Source organism: Triplophysa rosa, linkage group LG12 (assembly GCF_024868665.1).
Source record: "Triplophysa rosa linkage group LG12, Trosa_1v2, whole genome shotgun sequence".
In the NCBI taxonomy this organism is placed as follows: Eukaryota; Metazoa; Chordata; class Actinopteri; order Cypriniformes; family Nemacheilidae; genus Triplophysa; species Triplophysa rosa.
The window spans coordinates 382,189-406,709 of record NC_079901.1 but is presented as its reverse complement, the minus strand read 5'-3'; the positions used below and the strand labels follow the sequence as shown (position 1 = coordinate 406,709).

The 24,521-nt window shown below is 39.8% G+C and overlaps 1 protein-coding gene across 21 annotated transcripts in view; it reads right to left on the bottom strand.

Annotated features, from left to right (window-relative positions):
• ppfia1 (PTPRF interacting protein alpha 1) overlaps positions 1–24,521 on the bottom strand; it is an 89,016-nt gene that overhangs the window by 57,104 nt on the left and 7,391 nt on the right. For 16 of the 21 annotated variants that reach the window (XM_057347555.1, XM_057347554.1, XM_057347556.1 and 13 more), the window contains exons 3-16: positions 17,975–18,076; positions 17,708–17,872; positions 17,554–17,628; positions 17,376–17,474; positions 13,651–13,872; positions 13,421–13,567; positions 11,700–11,834; positions 9,150–9,233; positions 8,686–8,817; positions 8,387–8,449; positions 8,212–8,294; positions 7,871–8,012; positions 1,374–1,597; positions 733–937 (exon numbers count right to left, since the gene is read on the bottom strand). In XM_057347555.1, the coding sequence (XP_057203538.1) occupies positions 733–937; positions 1,374–1,597; positions 7,871–8,012; positions 8,212–8,294; positions 8,387–8,449; positions 8,686–8,817; positions 9,150–9,233; positions 11,700–11,834; positions 13,421–13,567; positions 13,651–13,872; positions 17,376–17,474; positions 17,554–17,628; positions 17,708–17,872; positions 17,975–18,076 (1,878 nt within the window). The remainder of the gene's footprint in view (positions 1–732; positions 938–1,373; positions 1,598–7,870; positions 8,013–8,211; positions 8,295–8,386; positions 8,450–8,685; positions 8,818–9,149; positions 9,234–11,699; positions 11,835–13,420; positions 13,568–13,650; positions 13,873–17,375; positions 17,475–17,553; positions 17,629–17,707; positions 17,873–17,974; positions 18,077–24,521) is intronic. The other 5 variants (XM_057347557.1, XM_057347553.1, XM_057347573.1 and 2 more) reach the window with 1 other exon arrangement.

Here is a 24,521-nt window from a genome sequence, read left to right as displayed (position 1 = left end):
GGAAATGAACGCAGTGAACGTGGAGAGATTCACCCAACAAACACACATTTACATTGATGCATTTGGCAGACGCTTTTATCCAAAGCAACTTACATCGCATTATCCTATACATTTGTTTCTGACTATGTGCAATCCCCTGGGATCCAACCCATGACCTTGGCGTTGTTAGCACCACGCTCTTACCAATGAGCTACAGGAAAACACACGCACGCACACACATGCTGCTGCAGCTTTCCTATGAAATCAATGATAAACTCTGGTGTGTTTGTTGTGTGAATGCAGGATGATCATCAGTGTGACTATATGCGTGTAAAACACAGATAGCTTCCGTGTAAGGTACATCATTTATACACATACTTTTGTCCGTTGGTGGACACTTCTCCAGCTTTTGAGTCTTTGTTCTATTGTTACTTTGATCTTTCCACGTTCCTTAATGAAGTATTTGAAAATGAATTTGCCGATTTTAGACGTTAAGTATGCCATGTGTTGTATGCTAGTGATTATGTAAACACACAGTTATCTGATGTGTGCTAATAGCTCATTTCCTCACACGTCTATTAAGGGAAGAGAGCAGGATATGCTTTGGTAAACACATAGACACTACAGAGGGGACGATACACTGAAACCAGGATCATATGAAGGATGCACTTCTCCAACACGCACACACATGATCACTGCTAAACATGAATGAGATGTGTGCAGACACACGCTGAAGAGCGTGGACGGCCTTACCAGGGTCATCACCCCCATGCGCTCCAAACGTGGTGTGGAGTGTCCAGAGCTTGGGGGTGAGGGCTCAGTGTGGGTGGAGCTATGGAAAGACTGTGGGAGGGAACTCATGGAGCGGAAACGCCCACCCAGATCATCCCCGCTACCTACACGGCTCTCGATCTCCTCAGCTCTTTGCGTAGTGTTCTCCTTCTCCTCCTGAATCATTCTGCTCACAACACAAACACACAACTTTACAACAGAGTAATGGCATACACGCAAAACAGTTAGTACATATGGACTGGGACGCTGATAATAATAATGATTTTCAGCCTTTTGATGACATTCAGATTATAGAAACCGCATCAAAAACGTGCTCTTCATCAAAATCCATGTATGTTTACCTCTTCCATTACACTAAAAAGACAAATTAAAATGCTTTGGAATAAATAAGCGCTCATATTTACTGAACCTTTTCTTTCATAATAAATGCATTGACGTTAGCTGAATAAGCATTTTTGAGTGAGGATGGGAAAAGAGAGAACTTGTGTTACAATGAAACGTTTACTTTATATTAAACAAATAAAAAATGTGTGTTTACAGTAGTATCTGAAAGCTACATGTAAAAAACACAGCCCGGATGATGCTGATGCCGGGATTTGTACCGTATCTCATTGTTAATGGCGTCGAGCTGCTCCTGAAGCATCAGAGCGAGGGTCTGAGCATCTGTCTGTCCGGCAGGAGACAGCAGGTCCATAGAGCTGAAGACAGTGTCTCTATCGTCCTCCACATCAGACACGTCCATATCGCTCTCAAAGGCATGAGCAACATTAGCCAGAACACTGGCCTGCTGCAGCCGATCCCATTCCTGCTCATCCAGAGTCTGCACCTGCACAAACACAACCACCACACAATCTTAGAATCCAACAACACAACTCATCAAACTACAAATAATGTTAAAATCAATACACTGCAACTACTCATCAAACTACAAGTAATGTTACAATCAACAAACTGCAACTACTCATCAAACTACAAGTAATGTTACAATCAACACACTGCAAATCATCAAACTACAAGTAATGTTACAATCAACACACTACAACTCATCAAACTACAAGTAATGTCACAATCAACGCAACTCACGTTATCAAACTATAAATAATGTTACAATCAACAACACAACAAGTAATGTTACAATCAACACAACGCAACTCATCAAACAACAAATAATGTTACAATCAATGCAATGCAACGCAACTCATCAAACTAAACTACAAATAATGTTACAATCAACGCAATACAACTCAAGATATCAAACTACAAATAATGTTACAATCAACGCAACTCATCAAACAACAAATAATGTTACAATCAACACAAAGCAACGCAACTCATCAAACTAAACTACAAATAATGTTACAATCAACGCAAAGCAACTCAACTCATCAAACAAATAATGTTACAATCAACGCAACGCAACTCATCAAACTACAAATAATGTTACAATCAACGCAACTTGACAACTCATCAAACTACAAATAATGTTACAATCAACACACTGCAACTCATCAAACTACAAGTAATCTTACAATCAACATATTGCAACTCATCAAACTACAAATAATGTTACAATCAACACAACGCAAAATATAATCATGAATAAAATGTATGCTGTTGACTAGGGCTGGGCGGAATGACGGAATATTCCGTTACCGCGGAATAAAATGTCAACCGTAAGAGATTTTTCTATTCCATGTATTCCGCGGAATGTAAATAAGTAGGCGTGCTCAGTGCTCTGCAAATTAGGCACTATTCTGAAAAAAACTAATGAATTAATCCACCCGTAACAAATGAACGTATCAAACATTCTTTTGACCTTCTTTCAGGCTGTAGTTTAGTGATCCGCTCCAGTCCGGCGCTTCTCTCACCAGCAGTGCTCGTGCAGGGATCTGCACCAGCATTTAAAAAAGCTCATTCTCAACACGTATTTCAGAAGTCAGGTTGTTTTGTAAAGCTGTATTAATAAAGTTTAACTTCAGGCGAGCCAATGTGAAACTTGCGTTGAAATGCACGATGATGCTCGCGAATGCGTGAGCACTTTGATGTGACGCGCTCAGGAGTCACCAGAGACTCGCAGTGCAAAAACAAGCCTGAGAATAAGCTAACCTAAAGACAGAGAGTCGCAACACACTAAAATTGCTCATCTAATAGAGAGTGAAGAGCGATAAAGACCTACAGTACAAACCCCATGAACACCAGTTTAGTCATATACTGTACTCTCATTGTATGTGCATATTCATACTTTATTGTTATACATGTTGTCTATCTTCCTACTGTACAGGTGCTGGTCATATAATTAGAATATCATCAAAAAGTTGATTTATTTCACTAATTCCATTCAAAAAGTGAAACTTGTATATTATATTCATTCATTACACACAGACTGATATATTTCAAATGTTTATTTCTTTTAATTTGATGATTATAACTGACAACTAATGAAAATCCCAAATTCAGTATCTCAGAAAATTAGAATATTACTTAAGACCAATACAAAGAAAGGATTTTTAGAAATCTTGGCCAACTGAAAAGTATGAACATGAAAAGTATGAGCATGTACAGCACTCAATACTTAGTTGGGGCTCCTTTTGCCTGAATTACTGCAGCAATGCGGCGTGGCATGGAGTCGATCAGTCTGTGGCACTGCTCAGGTGTTATGAGAGCCCAGGTTGCTCTGATAGTGGCCTTCAGCTCTTCTGCATTGTTGGGTCTGGCATATCGCATCTTCCTCTTCACAATACCCCATAGATTTTCTATGGGGTTAAGGTCAGGCGAGTTTGCTGGCCAATTAAGAACAGGGATACCATGGTCCTTAAACCAGGTACTGGTAGCTTTGGCACTGTGTGCAGGTGCCAAGTCCTGTTGGAAAATGAAATCTGCATCTCCATAAAGTTGGTCAGCAGCAGGAAGATTTAGATCACTAAATTCAAAGCAGTTATTGTAAATGAAATGATCACAGACAACAGTTTTGATATACTTTGCCTTACCGAAACCTGGCTTAAACCAAATGATTATTACGGTCTAAATGAGTGTACCCCACCAAGCTACTGTTATATGCATGAGCCACGTCGGTTGGTCGAGGTGGTGGTGTCGCAAACAATCTTTAGAGACTTTCTTACTGTAACTCAGAGAACGGAGCATAAATTTAAATCATTTGAAGTGCTTGCGTTGAACATAATTGTTCCAATTGACAGTAAAAAACCATTGCTTTCTTGTACGTTGGCTACAGTGTATAGACCCCCTGGTCCCTACACTGATTTTCTGAAAGAGTTTGCGGACTTCCTATCGGACCTATTGGTTAACGTTGATAAAGTACTAATTGTCGGAGATTTTAATATCCACTGTAGATAGTGCTAACGATGCATTAGCAGTGGCGTTTACAGAGCTATTACACTCTTTTGGAGTAACACAACACATCAATGGACCCACTCATCGATTTAATCATACACTAGACTTGATTATATCTCACGGAGCCGATCTAACCAATATAGATATTATACCTAAAGGACGATGTCACGATCACTATCTTATAACATGTACACTGCGCACTGCAGAAATCAGCTTTAACTGTTATCGACAGGGTAGAACAATTACCTCGACTACTAAAGATAGTTTCAAAGAGCTTGCCAGATCTGACTCCTTTAATAACCATACCAATAAATACAGAATCGCTCGATGACATGACCAGCAAATTGGCACTATTTTCTCTAATACATTAGAAGCTGTCGCACCTATGAAGTCAAAAAAGATTAATGAGAAAAACGAGCACCATGGTACAATAGCACCACTCGCGCCCTTAAAAGGGCAGTTGTGGCTAATGGTTAGAGAGTCGGACTCATGACCAGAAGGTTGCCGTTGATTCCAGGGCCGGCGGTAACAACTGAGGGCCCTTGAGCAAGCACCTTACCCCTACTTGCTCCCGGGGCTGAGTGATAGCTGCCCACTGCTCGGGGGTACGTGTGTTCACTACTCTCTGGATGGGTTAAATGCAAGTCAATTTCGTTGCCTTGTACATGTGCAATGACAATAAATTGAATCTAAATCTAAAAAAGCAAACTGGAGGCAATGGAAAACAAGAGTCAAAATTGCGTGAAAGAAGCAAACTGTTATAAAAAGGCACTAAAAGCAGCAAAGGCTGAGCACCTCCGTAACCTCATAGAAACTAACAAAAACAATCCAAGGTTTTTATTTAGTACAGTTGCTAAACTAACAAATAAACAGACTTACCTGACCTGGGTATTCGCCGCACCTTGGTAGCAATGATTTCATGATTTTTTTTACAGAGAAAATCGAAAACATACGAGACAAAATAGTAAAACCTCAACCTCCAAGTCTGTCCTATAAATTAGTACCAACCATCGCCCCAAAAGAAAGGCTACAGTGTTTTTCACCTATAAAACAGGAAGATTTAATTAAACTTATTGCAACATCTAAACCTACAACTTGCTTATTAGACCCCATACCAACTAAATTATTAAAAGAGTTATTACCCGTTGCAATTGAGCCCATTTATAACATTATCAACTCGTCAATTAATCTAGGCCATGTCCCAGGACCCTTTAAACTGGCCGTCATTAAGCCTCTTATCAAGAAACCAAACTTAGACCCCAATGAACTAGGAAACTATAGACCGATTTCAAATCTCCCTTACCTGTCTAAAATACTAGAAAAAGTAGTGTCCACTCAGTTGTGCTCTTTCTTACAAAATAATGACATACACGAAAAATTCCAGTCAGGCTTTAGACCGCATCATAGTACTGAAACTGCGCTCGTTAAAATTACAAACGACCTGCTTATAGCATCAGATAAAGGTAACATCTCACTCCTAGTCCTGCTCGACCTTAGTGCTGCGTTCGATACTGTAGACCATAAAATACTTCTAGATCGCTTACACAATTATACCGGTATTCAGGGACAGGCACTACAATGGTTCAGATCTTACTTATCAGACAGACATCAATTTGTCCATTTAAATGGGGAATCATCAAATCTAACGCAAGTAAATTATGGATTACCTCAGGGTCGGTTTTAGGACCCTTGCTATTCTCCATATACATGCTGCCCCTTGGAAACATTATTAGAAAACATGGAATTAGCTTCCACTGTTATGCAGATGATACTCAGCTATATATCTCATCAAGACCAGATGATTCCTTCCAACTATCCAAATTGGCAGAGTGCATCGACGATATAAAGCATTGGATGACTTGTAATTTCCTTCTTTTAAATTCTAATAAAACAGAAATATTACTTATCGGACCAAAGACACGTGAGCAGAATATTTCGGATTATGACCTGCAAATTGAAGGCTGCACTGTTACTCCAACAAATACAGTTAAAGACCTTGGCGTTATATTAGACAGCAACCTGTCATTTAAAAATCACATCTCAAATGTCACAAAAACAGCCTTCTTCCACCTTGAAATGTTGCCAAATTGCGAAATATTTTATGTGTGGCTGACCAGAGAAGCTTATTCATGCATTTGTGACCTCAAGACTTGACTACTGTAATGCACTGCTTAGTGGTTGCCTGCACATCAATAAACAAACTACAGTTAGTTCAGAATGCAGCTGCCAGAGTTCTAACCAGGTCCAGAAAATACGATCACATAACCCCAATGTTATCAACCCTTCACTGGTTACCCATTAAGTATCGTATTGACTTTAAAGTTCTTTTAATTACTTATAAAGCCTTAAACGGTTTAGCCCCTACCTACATAACAGAGCTTCTACCACACTACAACCCATCACGCTCTCTAAGATCTCAAAACTCCAGACTTTTGATAACACCTAGAATAACTAAATCCACCAAAGGGGGTAGAGCTTTCTCATACGTAGCACCTAAACTCTGGAATAGCCTCCCCGATACTATTCGAGGGTCAGACACACTCTCCCAATTTAAATCTAGATTAAAGACACATCTTTTCAGCCAAGCATTCACTAATACATAGCTAATGAACAGCAGCTACGCTAATTATTCTCTTTCTGTTTCTGCCCTCGCCTCGGGATGCCCATCCCGAGGTAGGGAGAGATTCCGCCAGGCCCAGATGAACGTCATATGCCCATCCACAACTAGAGATTACGCCAGCTACATCGGAAAATCCCGTGCCATCCTCCTGCGAGAGCCTGCGGACTGACTGACCATCCAGCTCCATCCAAGGCAATTCCATCACCACCCAAGAAAAAGGCGACCATCTGGCCGGCCCAGCTCAGACAATTCCATCCCCAACCGAGAGCAAAGACGGACTACCTGTCACATAAATGCTAAATTTACAATACTTGGTATTTAATGCTAAACTTACATCACACGACAGCAGTTTGAAGTTATGGCTGCACTCAGTGACTTTGATTGGAGGTAGCTGGGTGGGTGTTGTAGGGAGTGGGGGGGCTTGTTGGTTGTGGTTCGGGGCGTTTCATTTGTTGGGACTGTGTGGGTCTGGTCTGGTTGGTCTTGTTTTGTGGTCGATGTCGGACAACAGAGGAATAAAGTTAATTATGCCATTACTACTTTTCCCTGGTTGTTCCTCTGTTGTCTGTTGTTGATCGCGGAATGAGACCGGGTTGGACCTGCACGGTTTCGGCGGGTGGGGCTTCCTGGGTCGCGGCTCGTGGGCTCTCCCTGTTCTTCGTGGACGTTGCTCGGTGGCTTTGGTCGGGGTCACTGAGTGCAGCTATGACACGTCAGAGGAGATCTGGCCCTCCCGGCTGAGCCTGGTTTCTCCCGAGGTTTTTTTTTCTCCATTATTCATCATTGGAGTTTGGGTTCCTCGCCACAGCAGAGCAGTGCAGTGTTGGCTTGCTCACCGGGAGACTGCATTTATTTATTTATTAGATATTATTTATTATAATGATCTTGCTTGGTCTATAAACACCATGCACTGTGCTGTGTTTTACCTTTCTGTGTTTTTCTTATTTGCTCCTGTAAAGCTGCTTTGGAACAATGCACATTGTGAAAAGCGCTATATAAATAAAATTGAATTGAATTGAATTTACTATTTGAGTAATCAGCTCTTCTAAGCAGTGAGTCAAGTGCTTGACTGTAGTTTTCGTAGAGTGAAACTCTGCGGTGGTCACAACACACAAATGTCATTATGTTCACCTTAGTGGGTTCATCTCTGAGCGAAGATACTCTGCCCTTCTGAGGTCTCCTGAGCACCAGAGCACCACCGTACTGACTGTCCATCACAGACGACACAGACACTGGGTACCTGAAATCTGGTGTGCCGCTCGCATGACAACGGCTACACAGCAGAAAAGAAAATGATAACAACTCGAAGCAGAAGTTCTTATTCTTTAAGCAGATTAGGTCACCTACACAGTAGCAAAAATAGCTGTGCTGACGGATATATAACATTTCTCATTGGCTAACACAGAAAAGATTACAGGGTCAACCAAGAGTAGCCACACTACACCATTACACTGATCAATCTGATGCGTTACCCATGATGCAACATTGAGTTGCTTCTGCTGCGAGTCCTGTCATTCTCAGTCCTCATGGTCTCGATCTGAATAAGCAGCTGCTCCTGAGGTCACAAACACACAAACTCATTCAGAAACGCATGTACACAAACAATACATGAGATGATGTCAGAGAGATCAAGACAGAGACACTGACCTTCTCATGATGAGCCTCTTCTATCAATTTCTTTCCGTGTTCTAGATCACGGATCAGAGCGTTCTGTCAAGGAACCAAAGCACCGTGAAGAAAACTACTGCACTGTCAACACGACAATTATCTTGACATACACGATCCACAACTAAACCTTACCTGTGAGGCTGTGGTTTACAAAAGACATGATTACAAACTTAAACAACACCCTTGAAAAATGCTTTATTTAACATTTCCCAGGGATCAGAACAGCTGTAGTTTGACACAGGTAAGATGTATTTGTGGACAGATAAAACGTGGATTACCTTTTCTTCTAGTGCAGACATGCGCTCCTTCAGGTGAAGCTGCAGTCTCTCATTGGATTCAGACAGCAGTTTGTCCACAGTTTCTGACAGACGTTTATTGTGCTCCTCGTTCATCTTTTCACGCTGCCGGGCCTTCAAACATCAAGCAAATCATATCATACATCAGCAATTAAAGGCCACGTACTGTAGGGTATTCCGAGACCTTTATAGTGTTTTGGTTTATTGTGCTATAACAGGTGTTCAATCTTAGTTTTTGGAAAGTAAAAAACCTTTATTCTTCTCACAAAACGTACACAGTACATGTATAATGACACACAGATCTCTAAGTTGCCATACTGTAGGTAGAACAGTACAGTACTGGAGTTGTGTGTGCTTTGAGCCTGATGTGAAGTGTTTTTAAAACATGTTTGATTTTGAACACTAAAGAAAGGAAGAAACTTTGGGGGCATTTGACTGTGTGGTACCCTGAGTAGCTCCTGGTACTTCTCCTCTAGCTGAGCCTCCATCTGTCTGAGACGCTCCTCCACGTTCCCATGACGCTCCTCTGCCTACAAACGAGAAGAAACAAGTACTTAAGAAAAGTATTTAAGAGTCCTCAGTGCAGTCATACAGAAGGAAAGAGAAGGAAGGGCATACATCTGCTTAAACACAGAGGCGTAGGCCATTACATTCAGCAAACAGGCGTTTTCAGTTAGCAGCCACACGTATCAATCATCACATCAAAGCTGCTTCATTTGATTGAACATTGTATTAGAGAGCTTCTCATTGAAGCGCAAGTCAAGCATCCAGTCCAGGTTTTAAAGGTCCATTCTTTATTAAAGGGGTTTTCACTCCAATCGGAAATGATATAAGAAAGTAGATTACGTCACGGGGTTGGTCGCCTTGCCGTGTTCATCAGACACAATGGGAGAGACACTGTTAAATACAAAGGAAAGATAAAGACTGACTGTGAAACATGGAAACTGTTAAGCCACAGGGCATCAGAAGACTCAAAGAAGAGCACTATTACATTGCTCCTGTAAAATGGAGTTTCTCCGTGTTAAGGCAAAGGACAGCGGCACTGAAAGAGCCCTCGGATAGGCACTGAGCAGCAGAGCAGAGGTGAGTTTACACGGAAAAACACCAATGAAGAGACACACATGAACCAAGTAAACACCCCGGCTCATTCCTCCGCATCAGCAAACGCAAGATCACTTAAATACCAACATTAACCTTTCACTTCATAACATACAGTATTTCTGCCACGTTTTTTGAGTGTATCGTTTTTGGAAAATTTATAGAAATAAATAAAAAATATTGTATTAATAAATATTAAAATATCAATCTTTTATATTAAATATTTGTATACAAAAAAGAGCTTTTTATGTAAAATTCACTTTATAAAAGACCCACATTTCTAACTTTCATTTATGGATAATTTGACATGGATTAGTTGAAGATTTTTGCCCATCCTTTGGAAAAAGCAGTTTTAAAAGTAAAAAATGATCACTTTTACTAGTAGATGGCTGCAGAGCTCCACTATTTGTTATGTGCTTTTAGACCACTTTTTTTCAGTTGGATTCATATTATAGATTAGATTCATATTATTCATACATATTATGAAATCACAATTATAACAATATTGTCAAAGTTTTTTTTTTACTGAAAAAAGTTTTCAATACTTTCAATACTTTTTTTTTACTGAAAAAAGTTTTCAATAATGTTATGATTACAATCAAACCTGAACAAGATGTTACAAAGAGAAAATGTGTAGTTTTAAGAGTTTATCAATTAATTCAATCATCTGTTTTTCATATAATTCTATAAATTTAATCTAAACATCAGTTACTAACTGTAAGAGAACTGTGTCTGTGCTAAATTGTTTTGTCTCATCCTTTCATCTCTTTCTCTCTCTCGCTCTGTCTGTGGGCCTCATTCTTGAAACACGAGCAGAAAAATGTTTTGTGTAAATCGTTCGTAAACTGACGACATTGCACTTTGATGCACTATATATCAATGTTATTTCACAAGTTCTTTTGCCCTGTCTTTTATCATTTTATACTTTTTAACTTTAAGGTAAAACGCAGAGCTCATCACTGTCCTTTTTTAAGCCGTCCAATCACAGTGGAGAAGAGGCGGGACAAACACTACATTGACCAACCATTATACATATCGGAAAAATTATATATATATATTTTTTTATTGCACAGAAATAAAAACACATAACAATACAGAAATTAATATTAATGGTTACTGCATTTTCATATTCTAGTAACAAGTAGGCTAACTGTTCTAAATCACAGACACCAACGCATCTCCGGAATAAGCGTTCTCAAGTGCCACCAGCTGGTCGTTTTCAGAAGAGCACCAGGTATTATTATTTCAGCGGGCTAAAACACTTTGGTGGACACTGTTTAACTGATTCATTGATCGGTAAATCCAGAGGATTCCGGCATTGCTAGATACGTCATTTGCGTAGCTGTAATTCTTAGGCGGGATTATGCTAATTGTGAATGAGCGTGCGTGCGCGCCCTGTTTACGAGTGATTGGAATTCATTAACATACACACATTTCACTATCAAATCTGACGTTCACGAAGTATTTGTGAATCCGGAGGAAAGTTTCAGGGAAGGTCTGTTTTACGTGCAAATTACTCGGAAATGACGCATATATTTAGGAATGTTTCATGAATGAGGCCCTGTGTGTGTACGTGTGAGCATGATCATTTTGTATTGTGGATGTTTTTTGCATTGTTAAATACAGGACATGAAGTGGCACACTTCCAACGGTGTCTCTCCCAATGTGTCACCGTCAGCGGTACTGCAAGATAGCGGCGCCCTTGCTACAAAACCTTTAACAAGGGGTCTCCATCTTTTTCTTTTAAACGGTAACATGAATCTGGTTTATTAAATGATTTCTGATTGAATAAATGTTAACTTGACAGGATGCTTCACTTCTGCTTTAAAGAGAAATCCCTCATCTCCAGTGGTACAGCTGCTGTTTGCATGCGTGTGTGGTGTTTCAGATGGTTTCACCTTTGAGAGAGCCACGACTCTCTGTGCTAATTCAGCCTCCACCTCAGGCAGCGTCTCGGCCTTGCGTAACGTCTGCTGTAGTTTCTGTTCAGCCAACTCCAACCTCTCCTGCAACTGTCTGTTCCTCTCTTCCATCTGTACAAACACACAACAACAACAGCACAATCACTGTCTGTTTATCACCTCTGTCTGCACAAGAGTTGACACGGATGATTTTTCTAGGCCTGTCGCGACAGCAACTTTTTGTTTGGCGATTAATTGCATCAGAAATAATTGCGATAGTCGATATTATTGTCATTTTATAAATATTTGATGCTACTTAAGTAATGAACTAATATTGCAAGTGCACCCTTTTACAGAACAAAGACCTTTTAATATAATATTTGGACATTGAAATTGGAATGTAAATAATAACTGGAGTGTAAATATTTAAAATCAATAAAACGGACACTTCCAGTCCTCAATTCTAATTGGTTGATTTACATTACAAGCAGTTATGATGAAGTTTAGGGTAAGCAGAGCTCTTGATATGTGAACTCTGGAGAGGGCAGCACGATGTCATAATGTGGCCATTGAATATACACTTGCCCAATTCAGCAATGAAAAACATTGTCTCTTTATCTGGAATGACTTTTCCATTCGTGAAGTCGCCTTCAAAGGAACAAATTTGTCTAAGGTGTATCCATACATGTGACATATCATATTTAACTTAACTGTCTGTAAGACCTCGCTCGAGCTCCAAATGGGGCTAGTTTTAATCGCTCGTGTTGCTGTTTTCATTACCTCCGTATTTAAAGAGTAGAGCGTCTTGTTCACGCGCTCCTTTGTTTTCATACTGGCTTTATTCATCAGGATAACACAGTATAACTCCTTGAGTCTTCTCACCTGCCAATGTCCGGCCCGTTTTTTTTTAGAAGAATGACTTCTACTGGAGAGCAAGATGACGATGTTGTGTGAGGTAGGGATGGGCGACATTATATTTCGTTTGCGACATACCGGTAGAAATTCTCCCCACGATAGGAATTAGTCTTCCCGCGATATAAACGATAAATCCTAGTTGATGCCGTATTTCTTTGCGAGACCCATTCACAGCTCATATGCGGAGCGAAACCGGGCATAGCGGAGGATGGATGTGAAGCTGAGAAAGAGTTTGTACTTAAAGAGGAGCGCTAACTCCCGTGAAGGATGGCACTGTAGATGCATCAGAGTTAATGTTTACTTTCACTTTCCTTTTATTTCATTCCTTTGTGAAGTATTTGTTGATAGTCAACAACATTTAGTTTGGTTAAAAGTCTTTATTTAAACACTCGTTAGATGTTATGCTCGCGTGCGCATTGCACAAATGATTTAATATGATTTATTGCCTGTTATGGAGGAGGATGCATGAACAGAGCATCCCGTGCGCAGCTCACGCTCACATGTGTTTTCATGGCGACAGCGTGCACCGCACTGCTGCCTGTTTACATCCAGTACAAAATGCCAGTTTGTATTACGTTATTATAAATACGTTTATGAGCGTATGACAGTGTAGATTATTTAATTAGATTTCTTTTATACGCATTTTTCTGTTCCCTTTCTGTAGCGCGAGTCATAGACAGATACAGTATATGTTTCTGTGAGACGAGAAGGCGATCGTTTCCACCCAACAATAGGCTATATACAGTATAGGTATTTCATTTAATTCTATCTTTCCTACAACTAGTGTGAGGGCTTGTGCTGACCTGACAGAAGAGAGAATCTTTGTTGGCCATCTCATTCTCCAGTTTGTCATTGTGGTCATGGACAGATGTGGCTTCCCTCTGAGCGGCCAGGTACCTCTTCTCTAACGTAGTGATTCTCTCCTCCATGTCTTCCTTCTGAGCGAGCGCCTGAGAAACACACGTCTGGTTGAGACCATCATGCGTTCCTCCATCATCCTGAGGTAATGTGACATGAAGTCAACTGATCATACCTCTCGTATGTCTCTCTGCAGGCGGCTGTTGATGTCCTCTGATTTGATGAGATCTTTACGGGCCGTGTCTAGATCTTCCTCCAGTTCTGCGACATGGCCGCTTAAAGACGCCACGTGCTCTTTCATTAGCATGAGCTCTTTATTCAATCTGTCCACCAGCTCCTGCACATCACCATCTGTAGCAGAATCCTCTGCACCCAGAGAAACATCTGACAAGCGCTGCTGGAATCACAACACAACACATGAGTTACTGAGAATATATTGAGCCTTTCACACATGTGCGTGCATGCGTGGTCTGTGCATTTACTGACTGAACTCACTGATCAGCACTAGTCTCTTTATTGCTGTCTGGTTCTTCTATATATTTGTTTAGATTTATACCTTTTATATTGTTTGTATTGTTTTAGCTATCTTATTTCAGTCATTTTGTTTGTAAGGCACTATAAATTTGTGCTTTTGTGCTATATTACATTTTTTATGCTATATCAAGCTTTCCTTCCTTAGCGCACTTAAGAGCTTTCACACCAGGTTCAATTTCTTTTTAAATTCTTCCTTTAAAATGCAATTAACTCTCAATACTAAATACAACATTCATGAGCTTTCATTCATGCGTCTCTGAGAAATGATGTATTAACTGCAATTACTTTAAGGCATCATGTCCAGGGTTGGGTATCGTTTTAATTTTAGCGAAATGTTTTTAAATCAAATAAAGCTTTTTATGCTTTTCAACTTACTGTTCAGCCCACAATAGCCAACTAAATTAACCAGTCTTACTCAATGAGCAAAGCTCATTCACATCCTGCGTTCTTCTTGTGGTTCACTGAGCTTTAAATGATTCACTGATATTTTACATTCGCTAGTGACCGAAAAGTTTCAACAGTTTAAACGAATCGGTTCAAATGAGTCATTCTGATCGCAATGTGCGTTCGTTCATACTGACGCACTCACTGTGTACAGTAAAACACTGATTCAACAAACCATCTGCACAGCTCAAAACATTACAATGATGTACGCCATGTTAAATTAAGAAACCTTTTAAGAAATTGAATGTACTCTGATGCAAAACAAACAATATTCACCTAAACAGTCCCGAAACACAGTTAACACAGCTCCTAATATAGCACTTGTACTGCAACTCTTCAGCGCCTCAATGTGCTAATAACGAAACAGCAGGCGCAACTGCAGTTACAAATGACAGTCTGTTGATACACGCAGTGTTTTTTGTGAAGACACCAGACATAATTTTAGCGGCTGCCTCCAATTTTTCTATTGTGCCGATTGTAATGAACTGCGCATGTGCGTAATGAGATAAGGTCCTTGTCGCAGGTCCTCCTGGCAGACAGATACAACTGTAAAACACTTACTGACGTTCGCAAGTGACTGAAAAAGTCAGGAATCGATAAACAGAACCGAAATGCACGCATCCTATCGAATCCCCGGTTCTTTAAAATTTGTAACCGGTTCTAAAATGGAACCGGTTCTCAATACCCAACCCTAATCATGACATGGGTTTTTATTTTATTCCCCGAGGTGTAATAATTTCTGTTTTTAATCCTCTCACTAAAAAGTCAAATTTGTGTTTCCCCTTTAAGAACCTTTGTTTGCCTTGGATGTAACTGCCCACATCTGAATAAAAAATGAAAATAAAAACTGGCCATGACCGCTTTAAAAGCCACACCTCTTGTTAAACTAAGTAGTATTTTCACAATGGATGTTGCATTGTACACCAACTAATGTACAGTCCAACAAACAATTTTGAAATGATTTGCAGGACGTCTGTTCTGTGCGAGTCATGTATATGCACGTAGTCCTGGCTGTGTACAGTAATTAAGAGATACAATTAAGTGGATCGGATCGATCCACCCTATCACCATAAAGTTCTTTGCACATACAGTCCGAATTTTCGTATGCGTTGTTTTTTTGTATTTGGCTCTCGTTTGTACAGTGTCTCTGAAAAAAAGGCCACTCAAAACACTTGACGGATGCAAAAAATGCAGAAAATCGAACCCAGTCCGATTCTTTTTATGACGGACGAAAATATCGGAGGCAGTGTGTAAATGTGATTGACCCAACGTGAGGTCGTATTTATTTTTTAACGTGCGGAAATTTCAGATGCAAATTTCGGACTCAATGTGCAATGGGTTTAACACTCTAATAGCCAATTAGCATTAGGGGGCGTGTCTGTAGCAGAGAAGAGAGAGTGCGCAAGTGGGACAAAGACTGTAGAAAGAGTGATGTCTCAATTATTACATCAAGTAAAGGGTCCAAGGATTATAAGTGTAAAAAGAAGTGTGATAATCAGGCAAGAGCTAGGGTGTCTCCATTTTGTGAGCAACGGCCAACTTATAATGATCCAACCGATTAGGGAAGGGCAAAATGAAGTCCTGCCCTACATTTTTCCCCCTCATTTCAGAAGCCGTTTCACTCAGATATACGTCACAATATGGAAAAGAAGACAATCGCAACTTCCATTTCATTGTGACTTTAATTCATTTAAGTTTGCAAACTCGTGTCATGTGTTAACCTTGAATTTCTCAAAATTAGTTGGTGTTACTAATTGTGTAAACGTTTGAATTGTGTGTCATTTTGAAAAATGCCACTTAAATGGGCGTGAACGCTGTGAGAAGCGTGGGGAAGTGGTACTGAGTTAACCGGACTTTTATTTTGGCAGGTCGTCGGATGACGCTTATTTTTTAGTGTGTTAGCTTCACTCATTAAAATGTTCTGAAATAAACTCTCAGAGCAACTGGAGATGAAGTTCATGTGTTCATGTCCTCATAAAGCGCAGACGCAGACAGATTCATGAGCATCACGCGTGTAGCACGTTAAACAGTGCAGTTCATTCACGCAGACACACAGAACAGACAGATGGCATGTGTAAATAACAGGATTCGGCATCCACAAGTCCACATCTAGTTTGATGGACTCAATGCAGCCGGAAAACAAGTTTCACTCGCAAAATAGACTAAAACTAAGTGAAATAGCAGTTCACCATTTCAATAACCTCTCAGTTATTTATCAGCATGAGAAACACATGTGAGCGTGTGAACAGACTAAAATGCATGTGTCTCACGGTGAATGCGTGAGACTTGAGAGCCCTGTAACATGAACAGAGTTTATCGGGCTGTGCGTCAGTAATAACGGTCCGTGGGGAAACGCAGCGCTCCATGTGTACTGTAGTTAAATGGATTAAACGAGGCTTCGAGGCAACAAAATTTGCCTCGATGATTTTTTGTATTCGAATAACTCGAGTTACTCGAGGAATCGTTTCAGCCCTACGTGAAACCAACACGGAAGTGACTAAAACTGCAATAGAGACTGGCTCCAAAACAGAGCAGAATCTCATTGAGCCCCATGTTAAAATGGCCAACTTTACGGCACAAAAAAAACATGTTTACAGCCTGGTACAAAAAATTATTTTGGTCTATATAGGTAATTTTACCAGATTATTTTTTTTTTATTGATTCATTTTTATAACTCACCCGTTTAATTTATATTAAGCCTTAAAATTCAGCAAAATAGTTGCTGGCCACTTGAGTGACAAGTGGTTTCAGCCAACCGGGCGCCTCAGCTCCAACCACGTCCCGCCTCTTTGCCCATTTACGATTATCCGGGAGTGACGCGCGATGGGCTCCACCTACTTTAGGCTTCATTTTTACTCTTCACAAACCTACGGGTGACGTCACGGACACTACGTCCATATTTTATACAGTCTATGGTTTTACCTTGCCGTTAGCGTTTGGTGTGCTTTCAGAACAGTGGTTCACCTCTGCCGTACCATCAACAATCATCTTCCTCTGATTCTGATCCTTCAGAAACGCCAGCTACAACACACCAATGACAACACATGACATGGAGAAGTGTGACTATTATTAGAAGAAAAGGTGCTGGAGATATTCTCACCTCTTTATGAGAGATGGTCAGTTGCTCCTCAAGAGCGCTGCATCTCTCCAGAGCCACGCGTAATCGCTCTCTTACCTGACACAAACGCCACACCATCATCATGTCTCAAGTCCTCCTGCTGTATGGCACAGCGAAGGCAGAAATGTGGACTTACCTTCTCGTCCAAGGCTTTGTGGTGCTCAAAGAGAGATTTCAGAGCTTTGAGAACCTCCACTTCACTGGAGACGCCTGCAGGAGACTGCGCTTGACGCTTCACCACGGTCATTCTCAGAGAACGCTCATGGCGAGACACCAGACACTCCAAATGCTCCAATAACAACTGCATCAACAACAAACACAAGCGTTACATTTCCATGGAACGGGATCATCTGTTGCTTAGGACGAGTCCAGGTGCACATAAGATAATCAAGTGAAAACTCACACGCGTGTTGTTTCTCTCGGCCTTCAGCTCTGCGATCTCCTCCTCTCTCTCCAGCAGCTGCTCGCGACACATGTTCACTTCCTTTGTGAGGGCAGCAAATTCCTTTAAGGATAAAGAAGAATATCATTCCTTGATATCAAGATCACAGATGATGACTGCATAATTACTAATATAACTTATATATATAATAAAGTATATAATTGTTATTGGTTTTCATTTGAAAAAGATGGCCAGTGCAGTCTCAGTAACATACACAAAAGACAAAATCTCATGAAATGTCACCTTTAAAAATGTTGTTAACATATAAATTTGAATGCATGCATGATAGTTTAACATTTTTGATGTCATGTTTGGACTCTATACATTCAGGTCAATGCCAAAGGTATTTTGAAAGTGCTCTGGGAAGTGAAATATGCATAGGTAAACCACAAAGTCACATTTCAATGTCACACTTTATCCTATGCAAATGAGTTCTAGACAGAGGAGGAACGGTGAGTGCCCCTCTGACATCAACAGCCAATCACAGCATTGGAATGAAGCACCAAATGCAATCTCCTCCTTATGTGAAAAGGGATAAAAGTACCTTTTCAGCAGAAACTCTTGGTTCTGAGTCTCACCCAGGGACTGTAACAGATCAGGAAAGTTCTGAGTCTGTGCTCCAAAGATGCAATAACAGAGCAAGCAACTCAACAAAGTTCTGAGTGTCCCATCCAGAGAGACTGAAACAGATCGACCCAAAGTTCTGAGTCTCTGGCCTTTCAGCCAGGAAGGATAACAGATTGACCCGAGCTGTGAGTCTCCCCCCCCCGGGAGTGTAACAGATCAACCAAAGTTCTGGGTCTCCAGTCCATGCACCCAGAGTCTGCATCAGATCAGCTACGTTCTGACTCTACCATCCAGTGAGGCAGCATACAACGTCTGCAACAAGGTTGAGCTCAGGAGAGCAAACCTTCACTTCAAGGTACCTTCATCTGCACGTTCCAGATTGTTAAGGACCCTATGGTGCTTCAAGAGATCAGCATCCCACAGCGCTTCGTGTTCGAGGCGGTTAAACGGAATCCAGATGTGCCACCTCCAGACTTCTCATGGCCACAGAGGAACATAAATATCACTAACCAAACCTCTTTCCAGAGACCTTGGCATTTGTGTATTCTATCAGTTTTTGTGTTTTCTGTTCTTAGTTGTGTTTGATATTGCATTCTTGGTTATCAGATGTGTAACAAATAGTTATTTATTATTTCTTTGTTTCTAATAAGGTGAAGACCTTATTTGTAGTCAGAGAACATTCTGCCATTCATCAGCCACCTATATTTTCTATTCTCTGCACTTTACCTTTCCAACAATACAATCCTTTAGCATTCTAGTACCATTTAGTAGTTGTTAGTTACTCTTGTATACCTTTTTGTTAATAAACTCTATTTTATTATATTTCTGTCTTCCTTGTGTTGATGATACAGTAAAGTAGGGCTGGGCGGAATGACGGAATATTCCGTTACCGCAGAATAAAATGTCAACTGTAAGAGATTTTTCTATTCCGTGTATTCCGCGGAATGTAAATAAGTAGGCGTGGTTAACTTAGCGCTCTGCAAATTAGGCGCTATTCTGAAAAAAACGAATGAATTAATCCACCCGTAACAAATGAACGTATCAAACATTCTTTTGACCTTCTTTCAGTCTGTAGTTTCCCTAGGTTCCCCAGGGGCGGATCATGCCACCTTGCAAAGTCAATAAAACATTATAGAAGTAAAGGCCAGTACAGTCTAAAGAAAATCAAAACGACATAAAAGCCTGCCTAAACATGTACGTACATTTAATATAATTGTAATATAATGTAATGTATTTAAACTGACTATGACGTGGTGTGACTAGACTTTGCTAACAAATATTGTTTTAAATTAGCTATAAAGACCAAAATCAACATTATAAAAGTCTTAAAAAGTTAGTGTTTAGGATTTATAAATCGAGAAGAGATGAGAGAAAACATTCATTCAAGTAGCTTACTTATAAGCTTAATAAAAAGAGCTTAATAAGCTTTTTAAAACTATACACTGAATACAAATTTGACAGAAAAATTCAAAGTCATTTCATTACCTGTGATGATAGATCTGCAGTCTATTGAATTCTTCCATGCTAATAACATGGACTATATATAGCTTGTATATCTAATGGACCTCATGTGCTATAATCTTAAAGTTGTCCTGAACTGGGCTTGTTCATTGTTTTATACTGTTGTATGAGGTCTACTTATGACGTTCGCGTGGTTTTCACATTCAAAAACATCAAAATCAATAAGTAATAGGCTATTTTCTACCCGGGTTTTGAGGCCATCTCATCAAACGCTCTGTTTTAATAGGCGTGCCTTAGGCCTTTGACGATATATATCGCGATTCACACTAATTATACCCGTCTATGTCGATTCTGAAATCGCAAAGGCTTCGATTCTGTTTTATGCACAGTTCTTCCGTGAACTACGGCTCTTTGATCAGTAGGAAGTACTGCTCAATCTAAAATCACTACGGCTGCATTCGAAATGGCATACTTCCTTGCTATATAATAGGCAAAAAGTAGTAGGTGAACGAATAGTATGTCCGATCCGTCAGTATTCATAAAACAGTAGGCGAGAAATATCCGGGTGGTGGAGAATTTCTTGTGAAATAATATACGTGCGTATATTAATGTTGCGTCCGAATACGCCTACTCGAGAGCTCCCTCTGGCTTTCGGATGTGGCGGCGTTTAACCGTAATCCATTGAGAAACTGAGCATAAAAATTACACGATATATCGTCCCAGCCCTAGCGTGCAGCATAGAAGACTTGGAAGTAAACGCCCACTGCTATGATTGGATAGCAGTTTGTGTAGTAAACTTAGTTGGAGCCTTCTGTGAATTTGGTTAGACACGTAACGTTAGGTTACACATTATCAGGACACATCAAGCGATCTCTAACAAAGCAATAGTGACGCATTGTACAATTATATTTTACTCACATAAGATTGCTGCGCCATTCCTGTCGGATCCAATATTGACTGCACAGCACTGCTTTTTCATTTTAGTCTCTCCGCAAATCCAGCGCCTTGTTCACAAAGGAATCCATAGTGAAATTGCACAACCAAACCTCTACAGATGATCCAGAATGGGGCGGCAAGAGTGGTCTTCAATGAACCGAAGAGAGCGCACGTCACTCCTCTCTTCACTAAGTTACATTGGCTCCCTCTAGTCGCTCAAATCAAATTCATGACTCTGCTCCTGGCCTACAAGACCACCACTGATTTGGCACCCCCTTACCTTCACTCACTAATGCAGACTTATGTACCCGCCAGATCCCTATGCTCTGCAAACCAACAACGTCTTGTGGTGCCATCCCAAAAAGGTAAAAGATCTCTCTCACGTACCTTCTCGGGATCGGTTCCACATTTATAAAATGATCTGCCCGCTGCTACAAGATCAGCAGATTCTGTGGCCATCTTTAAGAACCGTCTGAAAACGCATCTCTTCCGTCAACACCTGACTGATCAGCTCTGACTTTTATCTCTTTTCTACTCTTTCGAGAAAAAAAAATTCCTTAGATCTGTATACTGTGATAGGCTGTATGAGACCAATTTTCTTTTTTGCACTTATGCTTTTTGTTGTCCTTATGTTGTTCCAATTGCTTCCATTGTTTCCCTCATCTGTAAGTCGCTTTGGATAAAAGCATCTGCTAAATGACTAAATGTAAATGTAAATGAAATGACACGAACAAATGCTCAATGTTTCACCCACGTGAGCAGGAACGTACTTAAAAATAAACTTCAACCACGCATTCCTAATATGAGAATCCGAAGGAAGCGACTGTGTTCTTTAACAACCAGGCGCTGCACAATGTTGCATTTTTGTTGCTTGGGCGCTCTAAATAAAAATGAAAGTGAAAGAAGTCCTCACTTTTGCACATATGACACACGGGGCTAGCTGCTCTCGAGAGCCCTTCGCTGAAGTGACAGGGTTGCCAGATCTTCACAGAAAAAATAAGCAAATAAAGACGAGACAAAGATAAAAACAAACCAAAAATTCTTAAAATCTGCAACAGACCATTTATTAAGACCTAAGTGCAGAGGCTTTTGGATCTAAGACCAAACAACAAGCATAAAAGCACTTATTAATAACAAAAATGGCAACACAAAACAGCAAAAGAGCGCTGTGTGATGTAGCCTTCCGAGCATAAACACAACACAGTGCATATCAGCAGTTTAGTTTAAACTGACAGACAAAATGAATCTTTAGCCGAAAAATATGTCGCTATGGTTTCCAGTTTGTCGATCATCACAAATGCGGGAGTGTGTACTATGTGTGGCTAGTGATTCGCGAACCAGTGGGCAGGCTCGAGAAGTAGTCGTTGATATTTTTCTGTGGAGGCGGTAGTGTTGTCAAAAGTACCGGTACTTCGGGTCCAAGTCGGTACCTAAAAATAAAAAAGTTGTCGGTACCTAATTTTCATAAGACCCGGTACCACCGACGTACCGGGTCAACCGGGTACTGATGCTCTGTCTGACAGGTTGTTAGTCTGAAACTTTTTATAGACGCAATAAGACGTGATGAGCGGATAAGCGCGGCTCCGATCCACAATGGGATGCGCACAGAAATACTTCAGATTAAAGTCATATCACGAAGAAAACGAACAGAGTTTTGTGGTGAAACGAGGAAGCATCCGGATTTAAGTTAACAAGTTCAAGCAGTAAGTTTCAAATTCTGTTCGCGTTTACATTACGAATGTTGTAGCATATGTTAAGTTAAAGGTTAATAATACATAATAAAATAAACATCCCTGTTTGCGTGTTAATTTGTTAGCGCCAATGCTAATTCAGTCAAGTGTCCTTATTAACCATTTAATGCTTTTATAACTGTAATGGGGTAAAATAAATGGGAGGACAGGATGGGGTTTACAGTACCTATTTTATATAGGCTTATCTGAAATCTATGTGCTAGAAAACTATCATACTAACTGTATGACTAGCAATGTGTATGTCTTGGATAGATAACTCTATTAGGTTTAAAAAACCACATTTAAACTAAAGAAAAATCTATCTGTTGCATTTATTATTTTAATACACAGTTACCTTAATGTAAGCAATCTTGTGTAAATGCAGTATAAAAACTGAGGTTTGTTCTAATATTGCATATGCATGTTTGTTCAGTCAGTTGACTTACTGAAGTTTATTCTATTTGTCTTATACAGCAGCAGACTGAGGAGGATGTTCATCAGCATGAAAGACCCCAGTGAGCACACAACCGTTTCAGCAACAATTAACTTATACTTCATGTATACAAAATGGCATTGCTTTCTATACATTTATATTAACAATGAGCTTTATTAATAAAATTGTGTTTCAATTAGCATGTACTGGTGTTTTGCTTTGGTACCGAAATTGGTACCGAGAACCGTGGAATTTTACTGGTATTGGTACCGACTACTGAAATTTTGGTACCGTGACAACACTAATATACTGTAATGTAATGTTAAGTGCATTTTTTGTTTGTCGTGAAAATAGCGTTGATCACGGTGAAAATTACTTCCTTGCGGTGTTTTTAGGTGGCTAAATAGCGCAATTTGTTATTATTACTGCCTTCCTTTATTTAGTGCTAAATAATCTCTCTTTTTTTGGTAATTATTCTGTAGCATATATTGTTGCCTTTTGCCAATGACAAAGACGTCAATTTTAAAACAAACTTTTTTATTTATATTTTTTATTGGTAAATGCAGAACAACGATGAGGCACAAGAATGCAAGGTAGGCTATAGCCCAACGAGATTAAGCTAAATATATGCTAAATATAAAATGTCATATGAAAACATTTTATGTCATATTGTTCATTGCATGAAAACATATAAAATGTCATATTGTTCATTGCAAATTTACACAGCCTTAATTAAAAAATATAACGGAATGCTTGGGAATCATCAAATCTAACGCAAGTAAATTATACATTACCTCAGGGATCGGTTTTAGGACCCTTGCTATTCTCCATATACATACTGCCCCTTGGAAACATTATTAGAAAACATGGAATTAGCTTTCCACTGTTATGCAGATGATACTCAGCTATATATCTCATCAAGACCAGATGATTCCTTCCAACTATCCAAATTGGCAGAGTGCATCGAAGATATAAAACATTGGATGACTTGTAATTTCCTTCTTTTAAATTCTAATAAAACAAAAATATTACTTATCGGACCAAATACACGTTAGCAGAATATTTTGGATTATTACCTGCTAATTGAAGGCTGTACTGTTACTCCAACAAATACAGTTAAAGACCTCGGCGTTATATTAGACAGCAACCTGTCATTTAAAAATCACATCTCAAATGTCACAAAAACAGCCTTCTTCCTCCTTAGAAATGTTGCCAAATTACTAAATATTTTATGTGTGGCGCAGAAAAGCTTATTCATGCATTTGTGACCTCAAGACTTGACTACTGTAATGCACTACTTAGTGGTTGTCCTGCAGCATCAATAAACAAACTACAGTTAGTTCAGAATGCAGCTGCCAGAGTTCTAACCAGGTCCAGAAAA